Raw genomic sequence first — 19,098 nt, 5'->3', positions numbered from 1 at the left:
GGCTGTGGGGAGGTCAAATCATGTCCAAAGGTGTAGTTATTGGGCCTTTCAACTGTGATGAATAAAATGAGTATCTCGGAATCTGATCGGATGATTTTGGAGAAAAAAGGGGTGAGGGAGGGAGCTTATTGACCTCCATTTTTTTGGTCACTTAGGAAGGGCACTAGAACTTTTCATTTCCGTTCGGATGAGCCCTGTCACGATATTCGAGGACCACTGTATCGATTCGATCATCCCTGGGAAAAAAACGTTCATTCGTGATCATTTGTTTGGCAAAAGAAACCAACGAAATTCCACATTTTTGCGGATAGGAGCTCCAAATTTTTACACTGAAGTTTTCTGATAAGCTGAATCCGATCATGTGATTTCATTAAGATTCTATGACTTTTAGGGGGGTGCTTCCCCCTTTTTTTGAAAATAAGGTAATTTTTTCAAATTTTCTTTCTCATTAAGATTAAGAAAAACAAACTCGTATAATCAACAACGCTTTCGTCCGTAAAAACCTAAAAGAATAAGAATTTGTTGGTTCCTAAACCCAACTATCCTTTCAAAGGATAGATGAACACTCTTAAACTATTTGGTGCCATATGTTTTAACTTTTAGATAGCAAATATGAAAAATATTTTATTTTCAGCTTCGAATGTTGTTTTTTGGTTAACTCGAATCTTCATAATAAAAATACAAGAAGAGTGATGTTAAATCAGAAATACCAGAAAAAAAGGGGGGATGGCCAGAGATAAATGGCCAAATTTGATCGAAGCCTTAACTAATCTAGGTTTTGCTCATTTGACCAAGATATAATAACCCCTTCTACTGTAGCAGTATTACCAAAAAAAGAAGCTAAATAAGGAAGGTTTCTAGGCGTTTAACCACCTGGAAACTACCCTAACACGGAAAATAACTCCCCCCCTACGAAAAATACACCATGGACAGTAACCCCATGGAAAATACCCCCTCCTTGGAAAATATATTCGTGAAAATACCCCCCCCCCCCGTGGATAATAAGGTTTCCAAATTTGAAACTTTTATTTGAGTTTTTTTTTTCGTTGAAAAGTGCTAAGGAACGGGAAAAAGAAGAATTTACATACCAAACGTATCTTAAGAACTTAAAAAAGGCGAAAATCCACTTGTGTTGAAAAGATTTCCATATGAATTTCTGTAATTTTTGGCAGTAGTGGGCGCCAAATTATAAAAATATGAAGAAGAAAAAAATGGTGGCGAACAATCATCAAAACTAAGTTATAAAACATATGGCACCAAAAAGTTTAGGAAGATTTAGCTATCCTTTGAAAAGATAGTTGGCGTTGGATTTTGGAACCAACATATTCTTATTGTTTAACTTTTTACGGACTAAAGCGCTGTCAAATTTCTACGAGTTTGTTTTTATGATCTTCCAAGTGTAAAACTGCCACAAATCACCATTAATAAATAAATGAAACTCAAAACTAACTGAAATTACAATAGATAACCTAGTCAAACTCGAAACGAGCAAAAATTAAAAGGACTATGGCTGACAATACCCATGGCTTCTTAATACCAAAGTATAATTTCCACTTTCCTAAAAAACAAAAAAAAAAACGCGTATTGTCAGTTTAATTTATGCTTTATATCAATCAGATAACTATTCCTTATTATCTTAATAATTCTTTATTTGTTAAAGTAAAAAAAGTGAAAACATTTAAAACGTATTTTGTTTTCAGTAAAGTACAAATTATGTTCTGGTTTTGAGGAGGTGTGGAGGTTGTCAGCCCTGCTCATGTTTATTGTTGCTCTTTTTGAATTTGAATCGGTTATTTGTTGTAATTTCTGTTCGTTTTGGGTTTAATTCATTTATTGACGGTGATTTGTGGTAGTTTTACGATTGGAAAATTATTCGAATTTACTTCTACTCGTTTTTGGCATAACAAGGCTCTCTACTATTCTTTGACAAATTTGTTTTATGGAAAAAGTTCCTTTATATTAATTTCTGTTAATTTTTTATTGACATAGTCTCTTTCATAGAAAAATATTTTAAATATTTTTATTTTCTTTCTATTAGACTCCATAGTTTTTACTTTGAAGAAAATTCGACTTTAGTTCTGCTCATTTTTGGTTTAATGAGGCCCTTTACTTTTCTTTAAGAAATTTATGTTTCCCATCAACAGATACTATTTGTAAGTAATTAAATAAAAAAAGTTTTTCAACTGAAAGTAAAGAGCAACATCAAACCTTAAAACGACCTGAGATTATTACATATATTAAAGGGATATCCTCCTCCTCAAGATCTTGCTCCTTACACTAAAGTTTTGTTTATAGAATTTTAAAACAAAGCAAATTGTTCTAATTAAATATTTCAGGAATTAAAGAACGAAATCGTTCTTAAAGAATTAGGACAAAAAGTCAAAGCTTTAGTGCAAACAGCAAGGTCTTGTTGAAGGGGAAGCTCCCTTCATATACGTAATAATTTCTGCTCATTCTAAGTTTTGACGTTGCTCCTTACTTTCAGTTAAAAAAACTTGTTTCTTAAGATTAATTTCTGATTTTTCAAAATAAGATTATTGGGAAATCTGTCTCTCTCTCCATGAAAAATTCAAGTACGTGTATATTAAACTCCACTCACTAAAGTTTACGATGTGTGAAACACGACAACAAATCGGTTTCTTTGTTAGTTTCTCTGTTACTTTACAAACTAATTAAGGCTATATATTTGCATGGTAGGGGGGATGGGTAAAGTGAAGCGGTACCGCATGCAAAATGTGCTAGGTACAATTATTTTGCATATTATGAAATAAGAATTGTTTTTTAATTCATACTGTCCAAATATTTTACCCCCCCTCCCTTCATGTGCAAATATATAGCACAAATTGTATATTCCCCATCTATTCTGTCACTTGTCTTTGTCTTGTCTCGTGTCAAGCTGAAAGAGACTAACGAACAAACCTATCTGTTCTCGAGTTTTACACAGAGTAAAATTTGTTTCTTAAGATTAATTTCTGATTTTTTGAAATGAGATTATTGGGAAATCCCCAATAAAAGAATGACTGGCGTAAAATACACAATTGCCAAAATTCCTACGGAGAAAAAAACTCAAATAAAATTTTCAAAATTGGAAAGCCTTATTTTTCATGGGGTGGGGGGTATTTTCCGGGGGGTAAACACCTAAAACCATCAATTGATGTGCCCCCTGGGACAATGGAAACTAAAAATAAATTGTGGTGTGTATCAGAAACAAAAATCGGATGGTCGAATCGTCTGGAGAATCGGGGAAATTATTACGACTCTGATGTCAGTTCCTTAAAAAATCTCTGATATTCTAACTGCATATTCTAAAGAATTGCCGCATCACTAATATCATTCATCTGTTATCTTAATAATTATCACTTGAGAGACGAAAAGGAACTTAACCTAGTTCAAACAGTTCGTGGTAACGAACTGTAGTAAGGAGCGACCTGGCTCAATAGTAACCATAACTCTAAAAAACAGAATTTTTATACCAATAGATAAATCAAAAGGATAGTATTTTAATGATGATTGTAAATATATAAGTTTCATTGAGTTTAGACTTACCATTCAAAAGTTACGAGCCTGAGAAAATTTGCCTTATTAAGCCCCGTAAAAGTAATAGAATCTTAACGAAAATCACACCATCAGATTCAGCGTATCAGAGCACCTTATTGTAGAAGTTTCAAGCTCCTATCTACAAAAATGTGGAATTTTGAATTTTTTGCCGGAAGGCAGATCACGAATGCGCGTTTGTTTTTTTGTCTGTTTTTTTTTTTCCCCAGGTGTGATCGTATCGACTCAGTGGTCCTAGAATCTTGCGATAGGGCTCATTCTAACGAAAATGAAAAGTTCTAGTGCCCTTTTTCAGTGACCAACAAATTTGAGGGTACCTAGGCCCCCTTCCACGCTAATTATTTTCTCAAATTCACAGGGTCAAAATTCTGAGATAGTCATTTTATTCAACGTAGTCGAAAAACCTTAAAACTATGTCTTTGGAGACGACTTACTCCCCCAGATTCCCCGTGGGAGGGGCTACAAGTTACAAACTTTGACCAGTGCATACATATAGTAATGGTTATTTTGAAGTGTACAGACGTTTCAGGGGGATTTTTTGGTTGGGGGGGATATGTTAGGGGAGGAACTTTCCTTGCAGGAATTTATCATGGGGGAATAAAATTTCCATGAAGGGAGTGCAGAATTTTCTAGCATTATTTAAAAAAAAAATGAAAAAAAATATAAAAAGTTTTTTTCAACTGAAAGTAAGGAGTAGAATTAGAATCACTTATGACGAGCAGAAATTATTACGCATATGATGGGCTCACCTCCTCCTAATACCTCGCTCTTTACGCTAAAGTATTTTTTTAGTAATTTCAACTATTTATTCTACGGCTTTTGTGATTCAGTGGTCATTCTTAAGAAATTGGGACAAAATTTAAGCTTTAGCGTAAAGAGCGAGGTACTGACGAGGGGGTGAACCCCCTCATATACGTAATAAAAACATGAGAATACAGAAGTTTGTTACGTAAGCTTATTTATAAGTTATATATATCTTTTACTAATAAAAACATTCGTAAAAAATTAGAAGTTCTAATCGCCTTTCTAAGTAACCAAAACACTGGAGGGCAACTAGGCCTCCTCCTCTGCTCTTTTTTTCTCAAAATTGTTCTATCAAAACTACGAGAAAGCCATTTAGCCAAAAAAAAAAAAAAAATATGCAAATTTCGTTTTAATTATTCATCTGCGGAGAACCAAAATAAAAACATGCATTGATTCAAAAACGTTCATAAACTAAATAAGGAAAAATAAGTTTTTTTAACGAAAAGTAAGGAGCAACATTAAAACTTAAAATGAACATAAATTACTTCGTATGTGAAAAGGGCTGCTTCCTCATCAATGCCCCGCTTTTTACACTAAAGTTTTTTACTGTTTTAAAAAGTAGAGTTAAGAGAAAGAGTCAAACTTTAATATAAGGATCGGGGTGTTGATAAGGAAGCAGCCCCTTCACATACGAAGTAGTTTCTGTTCGTTTTAAGTTTTAATGTCGCTCCTTACTTTCCGTTAAAAAAACTTTTTTTCTTTATTGAATTCTACTAGCCTTGCCACTGCTGCGGTCGATTGTAATCACAGGTCTCATTTGAGAATAATTAAGTGCTTTAGATGCCATTCAAAAGTACAAAGATTTCAACAAAGTTGAGTAGTCAAAAATTAAAGCTTTATCTTAGAATTTTTAGTTTAAATCAGCTATCTTTAATTTATTTTTTCCCTAAAGGCAATTTATAATTGGCCAGTTGTGTTTTAGTAGCCACTTTTTAGTGTGTTTTTTTTTTATTATGAAGATTTATATCAGATCAGTAAAAAACCTGTGCTCCCATGATAGCTTAGACATTCATAAAATGAGTATTAAAAAGGAAAATTGTCTTGAAAAAGTTTAGCCAAAGGTATCCACTGGTAATTGGAGGAAAGAGCCCCGGTCACCTCTTGCCCTTCAAGCATAAAACTACGAAAAATGCATAATTTATAACATTCAGTAAAAATTAGGCGTAAATTCTGGTAACTTAGTTTTGTTTGAAAGGAAGTCATAAGTTTTTACTTATCGAAAAGAGTGGTTGAAGTTGTTGTTTTATGGGAGGAGATGGGGTGGGGGGAGGTTATGAAGAGAAAAAAACTTGTTTTAAGATAATATTTTAATTTTTTTTAAAAAAAAATAATACATTAGTTTTTGCGTTATTAATAACTGAATAATTTTTATGCTGAAAGATGGTTAGAGATGGAACCATCCACACAACTTTTGTCTTTTATGAGGCTTATGAGTTTTTTATATAAACTATCATTTTTGATGAAGTAATAATAAAAATATAATAATATCTATCCTGGGGAAAGACTTAGTGCTTGTCCCCACCCCCTAGATAAAGTCTATAAGATAATTTCACGCATCAGAAAAATATCCGTGGACACCTTTAGGGGTAAAAATAGCTTTTCTGTACTTTTATTTTATTGATTGTAATTGAATCCCTTATATTCGGTTAAAAATATTAATTGCTGGAAGAATTTATAATGTGAATTATATTACCCCTCTGTGAAAAGCTGAGAACAACGAATCCAAGGGGATTTGCTTCACTGTTAAAATGACAGCAAATCAGAGATTTTGAAAGAACTTTATTATGTAATAGAACATCTCGGTCAAGGTGTGGGTACGAGTACTTTAAGATCTTAAACAATGAATGTGACCCCCCATAAAAATTAATTCTCCAAATACTTGTGATTTAGAATTATATTTCCCTGGTATTAAAAATTGCTGATCTTCCAGAGATGAATTTAATGCCATTCAGTTTTCAGCAATTCATAGATCTTAATTATCATCATGTACCTAATTGAATCTTCTACACAAAATAATTAAAAGCCTGCTGAAAGGAACAATGGCGTATAAAAATAGAAAGACGTCTTAAATTAAGCCAGTCTCTTCTCTTTCTTGGTGATTAATGTAACTCTATTTCCAGAACTTGGAGAACACTAAAAGTGGAGCTGGTTGATTTGGCTCAACTTGAATGGTATTGCTTTATCACATTGCCTTTGATTTTCTTTTTTTCATTTGAGAATAAATCCATTTTGTACCCTCAGAAGGCCTTAAGTGTCGAATCTTTAAGCTCGCTGTTTGGATACCTAGTAATCTGAGTTAAATTAAGGGTCGTTTTATTTTCACATTTCATAGTGTATTGAGAAGCCTGTGCTAAGGTTGTATTTTCAGTAATTGATTTATTTCATCTGTAAATGTGGTTCATCAATTAAAGCTTAGATGTTTTTTCTTTAGTTTTCTGATTTCTTTTCACATTTATTTCTATACGATTTTTATAAGAAAAAGTAATTTGTTCTGTACTTTTGGAGGACTGTCACATACGGAGGATTTTGCAAGAATTTTATGTGGTCTTTGGGAAACTACTTTTAGTTTGAAAACCAAATCTTTTTTTTATATTAATAAAACTCATTTTATTAGATAATTTGGATAAGGAATTCCAGAAAGTATAAGAATGTTGGGAAAGAGAGCTGAGTTCTCCCATCCCCCCCACGTACATCCCTGTTTTAGGATAAAAAGAACTTAATAAGTAGTATAATTTGATACGAAGCTCTGAAGAAAAAGTAGCCCGGGTTGGTTTAAGCCTTGTTTTGTTTACTTTTGTCGCAGTTTATCTGCAGTCATGATGCTTAAGTATCGTCTTATCTTTTCAGATAATTCACAGTCATGATGCTACTTTTAATTCTTTATGTTGGACTTTTCTAAGAAGAACTCAATTGGGGTAGGTAAAAGTAGATGCGATATGTGTATGGGATGAAAATACTGATATGCGCCTTAAAGCTGACGCTTTTAAACCAAAGAAGCTATTAAACTAAAACAATAATAATTTTTGACCAGAAGAAATTAAAATTTTAAATATATTTTGCACGTATTATTTTCTTTATCAATTCTCGGAAATTGGGCTATAGACATGTCAAACAGTTCGTGGTAACGAGCTGTAGTAAGGAGTGACCCGACTCAAAAGTAAACGAAATTCTAAAAAACGAAATTTTGATGCTAAGAGATAGATCAAAAGAATCAGATTTTTATGCTGATTTTAAAAACATGAGTTTCATCAAATTTAATCTTAATTATTATAAGTTACGAGCCTGAGTAAATTTGCCTTATTTTGGAAAATAGGGGGATACACCCCCCGACAGTCAAAGAATCTTAACAAAAATTACACCATCGCATTCAAAGTATAAGAGAAACCTAATGGAGAGGTTACAAGCTCCCATCTACAAAAATGTTGAATTTCATAATTTTTGCCAGAAGACCGATCACGGGTCGTGTTTATACACGGTGATCGTATCGACCCATTGGTCCTAGATTTTTGCTAGAGGGCTCATTATAACGGAAATTAAAAGCTCTAGTGCCCTTTGTAAGTGCTCAAAAAATTGGAGGGCACCTAGGCCACCTCCCATGCTCATTTTTTCACACAGTCAATGAATCAAAACTCTGAGATAGCCATTTTGTTAAATATAGTCGGAAAACCTAATAAATATGTCATTGGTGACGGCTTACTCCCTCACAGTCCCCGGAGGAGGGGCTGTTAGTTACAAACTTTGACTAGTGTTTACATATAGTAATGGTTATTGGAAGGTGTACAGACATTTTTAGGGGGATTTCTTTTTTTTTTGAGGGGAGTATGGGGTTGAGGAGAGGGGGTTACGTGGGAGGATCTTTCCACGGGGGAAGAGAATTTCCATGAAGGTGATGCAGGATTTTCTAGCATTATTTAAAACAAAAACAACGAACAAATAAATATGAAAAGGTTTTTTTCAACTGAAAGTAAGGACCAGCATTAAAACTTAAAACGAACAGGAATTATTATCTCCTCCTAAATACCTGGCTGTTTACGCTAAAGTATTTTTAGTAATTTCAACTATTTATTCTACTACCTTTGTGATTCAGGGGTCATTCTTAAAGAATTGGGACAAAATTTAAGCTTTAGTGTAAATAGTGAGGCATTAACGAGGGGGCAAAACCTCTCATACACGTAATATAAATATACGAATATAGAAGTTCGTTACGTATGTTAATTCGTAAGTTACGTGTACTTTTACTATTAACAATGTTCGTAAAAATAAAAGCTCTAGTTGTCTTTTTAAGTAACCAAAAGATTGGGGGGCAACTAGGCCTCCTCCCCCACCCCTTTTTTCTCAAAATCGTTCGATCAAAACTAAGAGGAAGCCATTGAGCCAAAAAAACGATCAAAACATTTCGTTTTAATTAATCATATGCGGAAGCCAAAATAAAAATATGTATTAATTTAAAAACTTTCAGAAATTAAATAAAAAAACAAATTTTTTAACTGAAAGTAAGGCGTGACATTAAAACTTGAGGTGAACAGAAATTACTCCTTATATGAAAGGGGCTGTTCCTTCCTCAACGGCCCGCTCTTTACACTAAGGTTTTTTACTGTTTTAAAAAGTAGAGTTGAGAGAAACAGTCAAACTTCAGCGTGATGAGCTGGCCATTGAGGAGGAAACAGCCTCCTGTCATATACGGAGTAATTTCTGTTCTTTTGTAGTTTTAATGTCGCTCCTTACTTTCAGTTAAAAAAAACTTTAATTTTTTATTTAATCAAACAGTTCGTGGTAACGAACTGCCGAGCGACTCGGCTCAATAGTAGCCGAAACTCTAAAAGACGGAATTCTTTTAACATTAGTCACATCTAAAGAATTGCATTTTAATGGTGGTTTAAATATATAAGTTTCTTCAAGTTTAGATTTACCCATCAAATGTTACGAGACTGATAAAATTTGCCTTAGCTAAAATTATAAATTAATTAATAATTGAATACATGAATAATTAAAACGAAACTTGCAAATTATTTTGTTTTGGCTAAATGGCTTTCTCATGGTTTTGATCGGACGGTTTTGAGAAAAAAGGAGTGGGGGAGGAGGCCCAGTTGCCCTCCAATTTTTTGGTTACTCAAAAAGGCAACTAGAACTTCTAATTTTGTCCGAACGTTCTTATTAGTAAAAAATGTACATATTTACGCATTAATTTACGTACCGAACTTCTATACTCCTATGTTTTTATTACGTATATGAGGGGGTTCGCCCCCTCGTCAATACAGCGCTCTTTACACTAAATCTTAAATTTTGTCCCCACAGGGACTGTGGAGGAGTAAGTCGTCCCGAAAGACATAGGTCTAAGATTTTCGACTATGCTGAATAAAATGGCTATCTCAGAATTTTGATCCACGAACTGTTTGATTACAAATATATAAGTTTAATTAAGTTTAGTCTTACCCATCAAAAGCTACGAGCCTGAGAAATCTTGTCTGATTTTCGAAAAAAGGGGGAGAGAACCCCTTGAAGTCATAAAATTTTAATCAGATTCACACCATCGGATTCAGCATATCAAAGAACTCTGCGGTAGAGGTTTCTACCTTATATCTGCAAACATGTGGAATTTTGTAATTTTTGCCAGAAGAAAGGTCACGGATGCGTGTTTATTTGTTTCTTTGTTGTTGATGTTTTTTTCAGGGAGGATCGTATTGACCCAATGGGCCTAAGAAGTCTAGAGAGGACTCATTCTAACGGTAATGAAAGGTACTAGTGCCCTTTTCAAGTGACCAAAAAAAAATTGGAGGGCAACTAAGCCCCCTTCCACGCCACTTTTTTCCCAAAATCGTTCGATCAAAATTTTATATAGCTTTTTCTTCAGCATAGTTCCCTGCCCCTGGCCCCTGGGGAAAGATTTTTAAGTTACAAAATTTATCCATCGTTTTATTTGTTATTGGGAAGTATACATACATTTTTCGGGTGGGAAGGGGAGGACAAATTTTCTGCTGGGAGGATTTTGTACGGGGAGAATTTTCCTTGGAGAGGATAATATCTAGGGGGTGAACTTTTCAAGGGAAGTTTTACGCTGGGTGAATTTTGCCAGAATTCCCATGCGAAATTTCTTTTTTTACCGATTTAATCGTAGGTGCGGAGATGTTAAGGGTGATTGTCCGGGGTAAATTTTCATCTGGATTGAATTTCCAAGATAGTATTTATTTGGGGAGCAAGATTTTTCCTTGGAGGTGGAGCCAGGTATCCTGGTATTATTTAAAAAAAAAGATCAGAAATTAAATCTTAAAAACATTTTTTTTTGCAATTTAAAGTAAGGAGCAACAATAAAACTTAAAACAAACAAAAGTATTATGTATATTAGGCGAGTTTCCCCCTCCTCAACAAATCGCTATTACGCTAAAACTTAAATTTTGTCCCAATTCTTTGCAAATAACTCCTGAAACTCGTTTAATTAGACCAATAAGTAACTTTTTTGAAGTGCCAAAAAATTGTAGCGCTAAGAGCCTGGTTTTGAGGAGGGGGGCAACCGCTTTCATATACGTGATAATCTCTGTTCGTTTTAAATTTTAATGTTAATACTTCCTTTCAGTTGAAAAAACCTGTTTTTCCTTTATTCGAAAATTTTTCAAAAATTTAAAAAGTAACCCAATGGATATATTGGAATCAATATCAGATGAAGCTGTTACTAGTGATATGAGAGTCAATCCTTTAAAATCAACAGTTTTAACAGTTAGTTTTCTTAAAAGTGCCCCTTCTTTTTCCGTTCCAATTCCCCCTGAAATATCTGTTAATACTATGACATTACTGGGTGTTACCATCTCAAGCGACTTAAAATGGGATTGCCACGTTAATGATTTCTTAAAAAGTAAAAATACTGCATTTTATCTCCTCAAACTTCTTAATGAATTTAAACGTCCTAAATCGTATTGTTTGGGGATTTTTATCTTTTTTGTATGTCTTACCCTCGAATACACTTCTCCTGTTTGGCATCTCCAATAAAATGTCGGACAGAATAGAGGCAGTTCAAAAAAGGTACCAAGGAATTATCTTCAATGAGGGTGAAGCTCCTTGCATTTCCCTTCTTCGGAGAGCAAATCTAGTCACCCTTAAGGAAAGGAGAGCACAAAGTTCCTTGTGTTTTGCCCAAGATGCCACGCATAACTCTCGTACTACTTCTGTTTTCCCTAGTGAACATTTACCCCCCCCCCCCAAACTCGGCCCCAACGTTCTGTTTCAAGAAAAATTCCCCTTTTTGCCACAATAAGAGTTTCCACTGAAAGATATAGAAGAACATTCATCCCTCGCATAGCTAAAATTTTGAATCAGTAACACCCCCCCCCTTCTCACTCCACTTTTATCTTATAGATTTAGTGTTATTTTTCAATTGCGAACTTTTTAATTCTTACTAGCTAGACTTTGTTTAAATTTACTTTCCGTTTTAATTTTACGATTTGACGTTTTATTGATTGCATTTTTATGATTTTGTACTAACACTAAAGTGTGGATTCGGCCCTTTTCGGCTTGTGATAGCCACTTTGTTGAAATAAATCTTATCATATTATCTTACCCTTCTTTTCACCAAATGTACCTGATTGAAATTGTGCGATGGCAATTTGTTCCAAATAGCCAAAAACATATAAGGATGCCTCCAGGGTTGACACAACCCCCCAGGGCGCTGGGGCAAGGGCTTGAAGTTATGCCCAGGGGGCATCTAAGGTATTTATGGAATGGATGGTCGTATTAAATTCAGATGGGTCCATTTTAAGACTATAGCTTACATAGCCTACAGCAATGAGCCCAACTGGCTTGTAAAATAAAAATGAGTACAATGAATAAAAAATGAGTACATAAGTACACAAACATAAGTCCATAAGTAAAAAAGTAAGCAACATAAGTAAAATGAATAAAAATGAGTATAGGAATAGAATAGAAGTACTTTATTATCTAGCAAACTCTCACAACGTAAAACTGCCGAACTTGTTGCCTTCAGTCAGCTAGCCTACATAAGCACTTAAGTGAAATATTAAAACATTGCCTACAGCGATGGCCTGTCAATCAAGAGTCAAAGTGATTTGAGAGAACTCATCCCCCCCCCATACCGTTCATTCCCCATAACAAACATCCAAATAAACTTTTTAGATAGAATTTTTTCAGTATTGTTGAAAGCTTCAGTAATTATGCGTAGCAATAGTAGCATTAGTAGCAGTATGCAAATAGAACCTTCTTTCAACATCCCCTTCAACACACGATGATTTTTAACTTAATACCATCAACCGGTCCTGAGCCATTGCTGATACGGCCTCTTGACAACCTATATGGGCATGGTGTGTTTCGATTTATTTCAATACAGTTACAGTATTGCCCAAAATCTTCACCTTAATACCACTAGGTTTATTATTAGTAGCAGCAGCACCAGTAGTTATAGTAGTAACAGTAGGAGTACAGTTAATAGTAGTAGTCGTAGCTTTAGTAGCACTAGTAGTAGTCGTAGCAGTAGTCGTAGCAGTAATTGCAGAAGTAGTAGTATTATGATGCAAAAAATGTCTTTTGGTTAGTCCAACATCAACCACAACAAGCGTTGTAAGTTTCACACACGAAGTTGTTCCTAAGATATTGCTGATATGCCTTTTTGACAACCTGCATGCGGATGGTAGGCTGTCATCGGTAAAAGAGAAATATTCTCTAAAAATGTCACCTTCATAGGTTCGGGATTTTGAACTAGCCAGAAGACACTCTGTGTATACATTTAATGCTGCTTCTGCAGTTACTGTAACTAAAAACTAATGGCATTAAGTTGAAACTTATAGGGAGCGTTTTGGGGAGTTTCAATTAAATGAAAAAACTATATGCATGCAGGTATTAATAGGGAATATAAAGACATAGACAGCGATGCTCTATCATAGCTAGTAATACAATTAATGTTTTACCAGCACCTCCCTCCGAGGCCTCGGGGCAGTGGCTGACATTAATACAATTTGTTCATTATTTACGTAAAGTATATGTTATTGAGAAAATGTGTTCATGTTTAATTTCTACTTTCCCTAAATACGAAGGGCATGAAGATGAGTCCTTCAGGGGATGTTGAACTGAATCATAGCACGTTATGTGTATATGAGTTGTCAAAAGGGTGTAATTCAGGAATGACTGAGTATATTAATTTGGAATTTTCAGGAAATGATAAGGGAGATGATCCATTGACTAAAAAGTCAATATTTGCACGTTATTGCAACTACTGCTGCTTCTACTGCTACCACAAGTCCTATTACTACTACAACTACTATCATCAAAACTAAATCTTCTGTAGCGAGTACTACTAAGGTTGAGGATATTGAAAAAAATATCTGAGGATACGTTAAGGGGCGAGTAAAACTAAATCAAAATATACTATGCGTGCACAGATTGCTAATACGGACAATATTTTTGAAAAACTCCAGGGGCATCACGAGTCGGATGTTCAGTTGCCCCTAAGGCAGAATGTATCTGTTACTACTGGTATTAATTCTGATGCTACTACTGTTACTACTATTAATTAAACACTATTACTGCTACTACTGATCCTACTACTGCCCCTACTACTATGATAAAGGTATAATTAAGGCTACACGTAGGAAGGTGAAAATTTGACAGAATATGGAGCGGGAATATGAACTAAATCAAAACACACTATGTGCATGCAGATTGTCAAAAGGGCGTATCTAAAGAATCGATTCAGATATTAAGTTTAAACTTTCAGAGAATAATTAAAAGGGAAGATTGATTGACAAAAAGATAATATGTGCATGTTGATGCCAACACACTACTAAACTATGCCCACTAATACCATTGCAACTTTTCCTTATGCTACTACTGCTACTAAACTACTTTAAATACTACTTCAATTGAAACAACTTTTAAGGCTTAAAGTATTAAAGTGAAAAGGGCTTCAAAAGGGTGTCAAAAGTCCACATCAAGAATATTTTCGGAACAGTCTAACGTGTCAAGGTGAAACTTCTGGGGCATCATGAAAGCGATGTTCAACTCACCATAAGGCAATATACTCTTGCTGCTACCGCTATTAATACTGCTACTACTACTACTAATGCAACACTAACACTGCAACTACTTTTGCTACCACCGAAACTACTGCGAGAATAATACTATTAAGGCTAAGTCTATGAAGGTGAAATTTGAAAGAATATTGATGGCAAATTCGAACTAACAAAAGACACTATGTGCATTTAGATTGTCAAAATATCGTACCTTAAGAATTAATTTGCAGAGAATATTTAAAGAGAAAGATCAATTGACCAAAAAGCAATATGTGCACACTACTACTACTACTACTGCTACTGCAACATTTACTAGTTCTACTACTACTATTACTATTGCTCCAACTGTTACTTCTATCGCAAATACTTGTAAGGTTAAGAGCATTAAGATGAAAAATTGAATCAAGAAGTGTATACATATACAAGTTATCAAAAGAGCAAATCGACAATATCCTAGCAATGGCTAATTGTATCAACTTGAGTAGCTTTACTACTGCTGTGACTATTATACAAATTATGCCTAAGGGTATGAAGGTGAAGTTTTCAGAGAATATTTCTATAACTTCCGTTGTACGGATGAAAACCTGTCATCTGTATGAAGATTGTCAAAAGACCATATCAGTAATATCTTAGGAACAGTTTTGTGTTGAAATTAGAACTTACAACGCTTGTTGTGGGGGATGTTAAACTAACCAAAAGAAATTATTTAAATCATAATACTGCTGATCCTACTTCTCTAACTACTATTACTGCTACTATTACTATTACTGCTACTAAAGCTTACTACTATTAACTCTACTCCTACTACAATAACTACTGGTGCTACTACTGCTACTGAATTTAAGGGTATTAAGGTGAAAATTTTTGGGCAATATTGTAACTGTATTAAAATAAATCGAAACACACTGTGACCACAAAGGTTATCAAGAGGACGTATCAGCAATACTTCAGTACCGGTTGATGGTATTAAGTTAAAAATTCATCGTGTGTTGAAAAAAAGGTGCCATGTGCATAGTACTAATAATGCTATTACAACAATTGCTTCTACATAAGTTAAGGGTACTAAGGTGAAGCTTTCAAGGAATATTTAAGTGCATGCTGAACTAAATCAAAATGAACTATGATCATGTAGATTGTCAATAGAGTGAAGAGGCAATATTACAAAAACGGCTTACAATATTAAATTAGACCTTTCAGCGTAAGCTGAGAGATTTTGAACTAGCCAGATGACACTTTGCATATACTTTTGATACTACTTGTATGGTTTCTGTAACTAATCTCACTAAGGGCATTAAGTTGAAACGTTCAGGGGGAGTTTCGATTAAACGAAGAAACTATACACATGCAAGTATTAAAAGGGCATATAAGCAATATCATAGGCAGCGCTGCTCTATCATAGCAAGTACTATCATTGTTTAAACAGTTCTAGGTAACAAACTGTAAGTAAGGAGCGACCCGGCTCAATAGTAACCGAAACTCTAAAACCGGAATTTTGATACCAATAGATATATGAAAATAATTGGATTTTTATGCTCATTTCAACTAAATAAGTTTCATTAAGTTTAATCTTACCCATCGAAGGCTACGAGCCTAAGAAAATTTGTCTTATTTTTGAAAAAAAGGGGAAAACCCCCCTAAAAGTCATAAAAGTCGAGTTTCAATGAAAGTGACACAATAAGATTTAGTTTGAATGTTGTCCTAATTCTTTAAGAAAGACTCCTGACACATAAGGTGCGTCATTAAGAAGCTTTTTTTTAGAAGTACTAAGAAAATTTAGCGTAAAGAGCGAGGTGTTGAGGATGAGCAAAAAAAAGAATTGCTGGAAGTTTGAGCAGCAGTGCTAGGCAGAAAAATAAAAGAAAAGCTATATTTTCTTAAATAAACTGCAGATAGCCAACTTTTTGAGGGCTGAAAATGTCACTACTATTTGAGATAATTTATGTTTATTTTAAGTTTGGCATCTTATATTATCTAGTTTATACTTGTTTTAAGTTTAAATTCACTCTCTTCCTACATTGAAAAACTGTGCTTTTTAAAATTTTATTTGTTAATTTTTAACTGACATAGTTTTGTGCATTTTAATAGTGTCAATACAGGCTAATAATTGAGTAGTAATGTATGTCAATGAATGATAATAGGTTAATGATAACAGTTACCGCTAATTAGTAGTGAGTGTTACAGCAGTAGTCGCGGTTTGAAAAGTTGGGGTAGGAGGAGCAGCAGAATGACCTTAGATCTATATTGAAATACTAGCCTCAAATTTGAAATCAACAACCACAGAGACTTTCAAATACCAACTTTGGTGAAATTCAAGCATTATTTGTTCCATATTATGCTTAATGCGTCAAAATTTATTGCAACCGTTATGTCGCTATAAAGGTTGGATATATTTGCTGAATTGCTGTAACATGGCAAAATTTATTGCCATGTTAGTGTTTTGTTTCTTCTCAGCAAGCTCAGGAATCCTTACATACCAAATTTGATGTTAATCGAGTGCCAATTATGAAATATGCACCTAGTGTCTCGATTTAGGAGTCATACTGTGGTCTTGAGGAATTTTAAGGACCATTTCCTATGTAATTTTCCCCACCATTTATTGAATACGCCCCATGTTCATTTCGATTTAGGACACTAATACTGTGATTAGGACTAAAGAGGCTGGAGGTTGAACTTTCGCATTATTGACTAATGGGGGTTAAAGACCCCTCCTTAAATACTGTTGACTAAAGATATACAGAAATAGAGCCTACGCAGTGTTGACAAAAGGCTGTCGGAGACAAAGCGTACGTACTATTAACTAAAGTGGCTGAAAACGGAGCGTACACATTGTTAATCAAAAAGGGTCAGACATTGCCCCCTATGAGGGAAGGTGCCTTACTTTAGGCCTTTCAATAATGAAGGAAAAGCCCTAGCATAACTCTGGTCTCATCAATGTCAAAAATATACAATTTTCTATAAGAATGTGTGTACGATACTTCTGTTTAATTTGGAATATTTACATAATTTGGCACACTTGCTCTTAATAATTTGGCACGCATTTCACCCGTAGAGGTGAATTTTGGACCTTTCGTAAGTTTTTATCAGAATGGCCCTTGAAAGTTTTATTGATGGTATTTTGGGCCTTCATTTAACCACTGCAATCCTTCAGATTGAAATGGTAGAACATTAGATCCTAATGATGTACGATATAGTGAGCCCTCCCCCATGACTTATGCAACCGTCCTTTCTGCCTAATGAGGCTGACAAGAAATACATAAAAGATACACTTTTTACAAAGTTTACGCTATTACACTGACAGCAATCTCGAGAAATTTTCCGCAGTTTAAATACAGTAAACCATCTTTATAACTTACTGTCGGAGACAGATCTGAGTCCTATACTTGTAATTAGTGACTTCAAAACCCTCATATACTATTCTTATTCAGAATCAACTATTCATTATGAAACAAATGCTTATTGACATCGGGCTTACGACGCTTGTTTTGTAGCTTAAACAATCAAACAGTTCGTGGTAACGAACTGTAGTAAGGAGCGACCCGGCTCAAATAGTAACCAAAACTTAAAAAAAAGTAATTTTTATACTAATTGCTACATCAGAAGAATTAAATTTTAATGCTGATTTTAAATACATAAGTTTCATCAAGTTTAGTCTTACTCATCAAAAGTTACGAGCCTGAGAAAATTTGCTTTATTTTAGAAAATAGGGGGGGAAACAACCACTAAAAGTCATAGAATATCAACGAAAATCACCCCATCAGATTCAGCGTATCAGAGAACCCTAATGCAAGAGTTTGAAGCTCCTATCTACAAGAATGTGGAATTTTGTATTTTTTGCCAGAAGGCAGATCACGGATGCGTGTTTATTTGTTTGTTTGTTTTTTTCCCAGGGGTGATCGTATCGACCCAGTGGTCCTAAAATCTTTCGAGAGGGCTCATTCTAATGGAAATAAAAAGTTCTAGGGCCCTTTTTAAGTGACCAAAAAAATTGGAGGGCATCTAGGCCCCCTCCCACGCTAATTATTTTTCCAAAGTCACCCGATCAAAATTCTGAGATAGCCATTTTATGCAGCGTAGTAAAAAATCTTATAACTATGTCTTTGGGGACGACTTACTCCCCTACAGTCCCCGTTGGAGGGGCTACAAGTTACAAACCTTGACCAGTGCTTACATATAGTAATGGTTATTTGGAAATGTACAGACGTTTTCAGGGGAATTTTTAGACTGGGGGGAGGGTGAGAAGAGGGGGACTTTACTTGGAGGAATTTGGCATGGGGGAAGGAAATTTTCATGAAGGGAGCGCAGGATTTTCTAGCATTATTAAAAAGAAAACAATGAAAAATAAATATGAAAAAGTTTTTTTTTCAGGATTTTCTAGCATTATTTAAAAAAAGCGATGAAAAAATAAATATGAAGAAGTTTTTCAACTGAAAGTAAGGAGAAGCATTAAAACTAAAAACGAACAGAAATTATTACGTATATGATGGGCTTACCTCTTCCTAATACCTCGCTCTTTATGTTAAAGTATTTTTAATAATTTCAACTATTTATTCTACGGCTTTTGTGATTCAGGGGTCATTCTCAAGAAATTGGGACAAAATTTAAGCTTTAGTGTAAAGAGCAAGGTATTAAAGAGGGGTCAAACCCCCGCATATACGTAATAAAAATATACGAAAATAGAAGTTTGTTACGAAAGTTACTTCGGAAGTTACGTATATTTTTTATTAGTAAA

The 19,098-nt window shown here is 34.4% G+C and overlaps 2 protein-coding genes across 2 annotated transcripts in view; both read left to right on the top strand.

Moving 5' to 3' along the window:
- Positions 1 to 6,609, top strand: part of LOC136031775 (deoxyuridine 5'-triphosphate nucleotidohydrolase-like) — an 82,646-nt gene extending 76,037 nt beyond the window's left edge. The window contains exon 5 of the mRNA XM_065711542.1: positions 6,480 to 6,609. Within this exon, the coding sequence (XP_065567614.1) occupies positions 6,480 to 6,512 (33 nt within the window). The 3' untranslated portion in view covers positions 6,513 to 6,609. The remainder of the gene's footprint in view (positions 1 to 6,479) is intronic.
- LOC136031773 (FMRFamide receptor-like) overlaps positions 1 to 19,098 on the top strand; it is a 173,784-nt gene that overhangs the window by 18,684 nt on the left and 136,002 nt on the right. The gene's annotated exons all lie outside the window — the stretch shown is intronic.

This window comes from Artemia franciscana, chromosome 10 (genome assembly GCF_032884065.1).
Source record: "Artemia franciscana chromosome 10, ASM3288406v1, whole genome shotgun sequence".
Lineage (NCBI taxonomy): Eukaryota > Metazoa > Arthropoda > Branchiopoda > Anostraca > Artemiidae > Artemia > Artemia franciscana.
The sequence above is the reverse complement of the archived record's forward strand: the minus strand, read 5'-3'. Positions and strand labels throughout refer to the sequence as shown.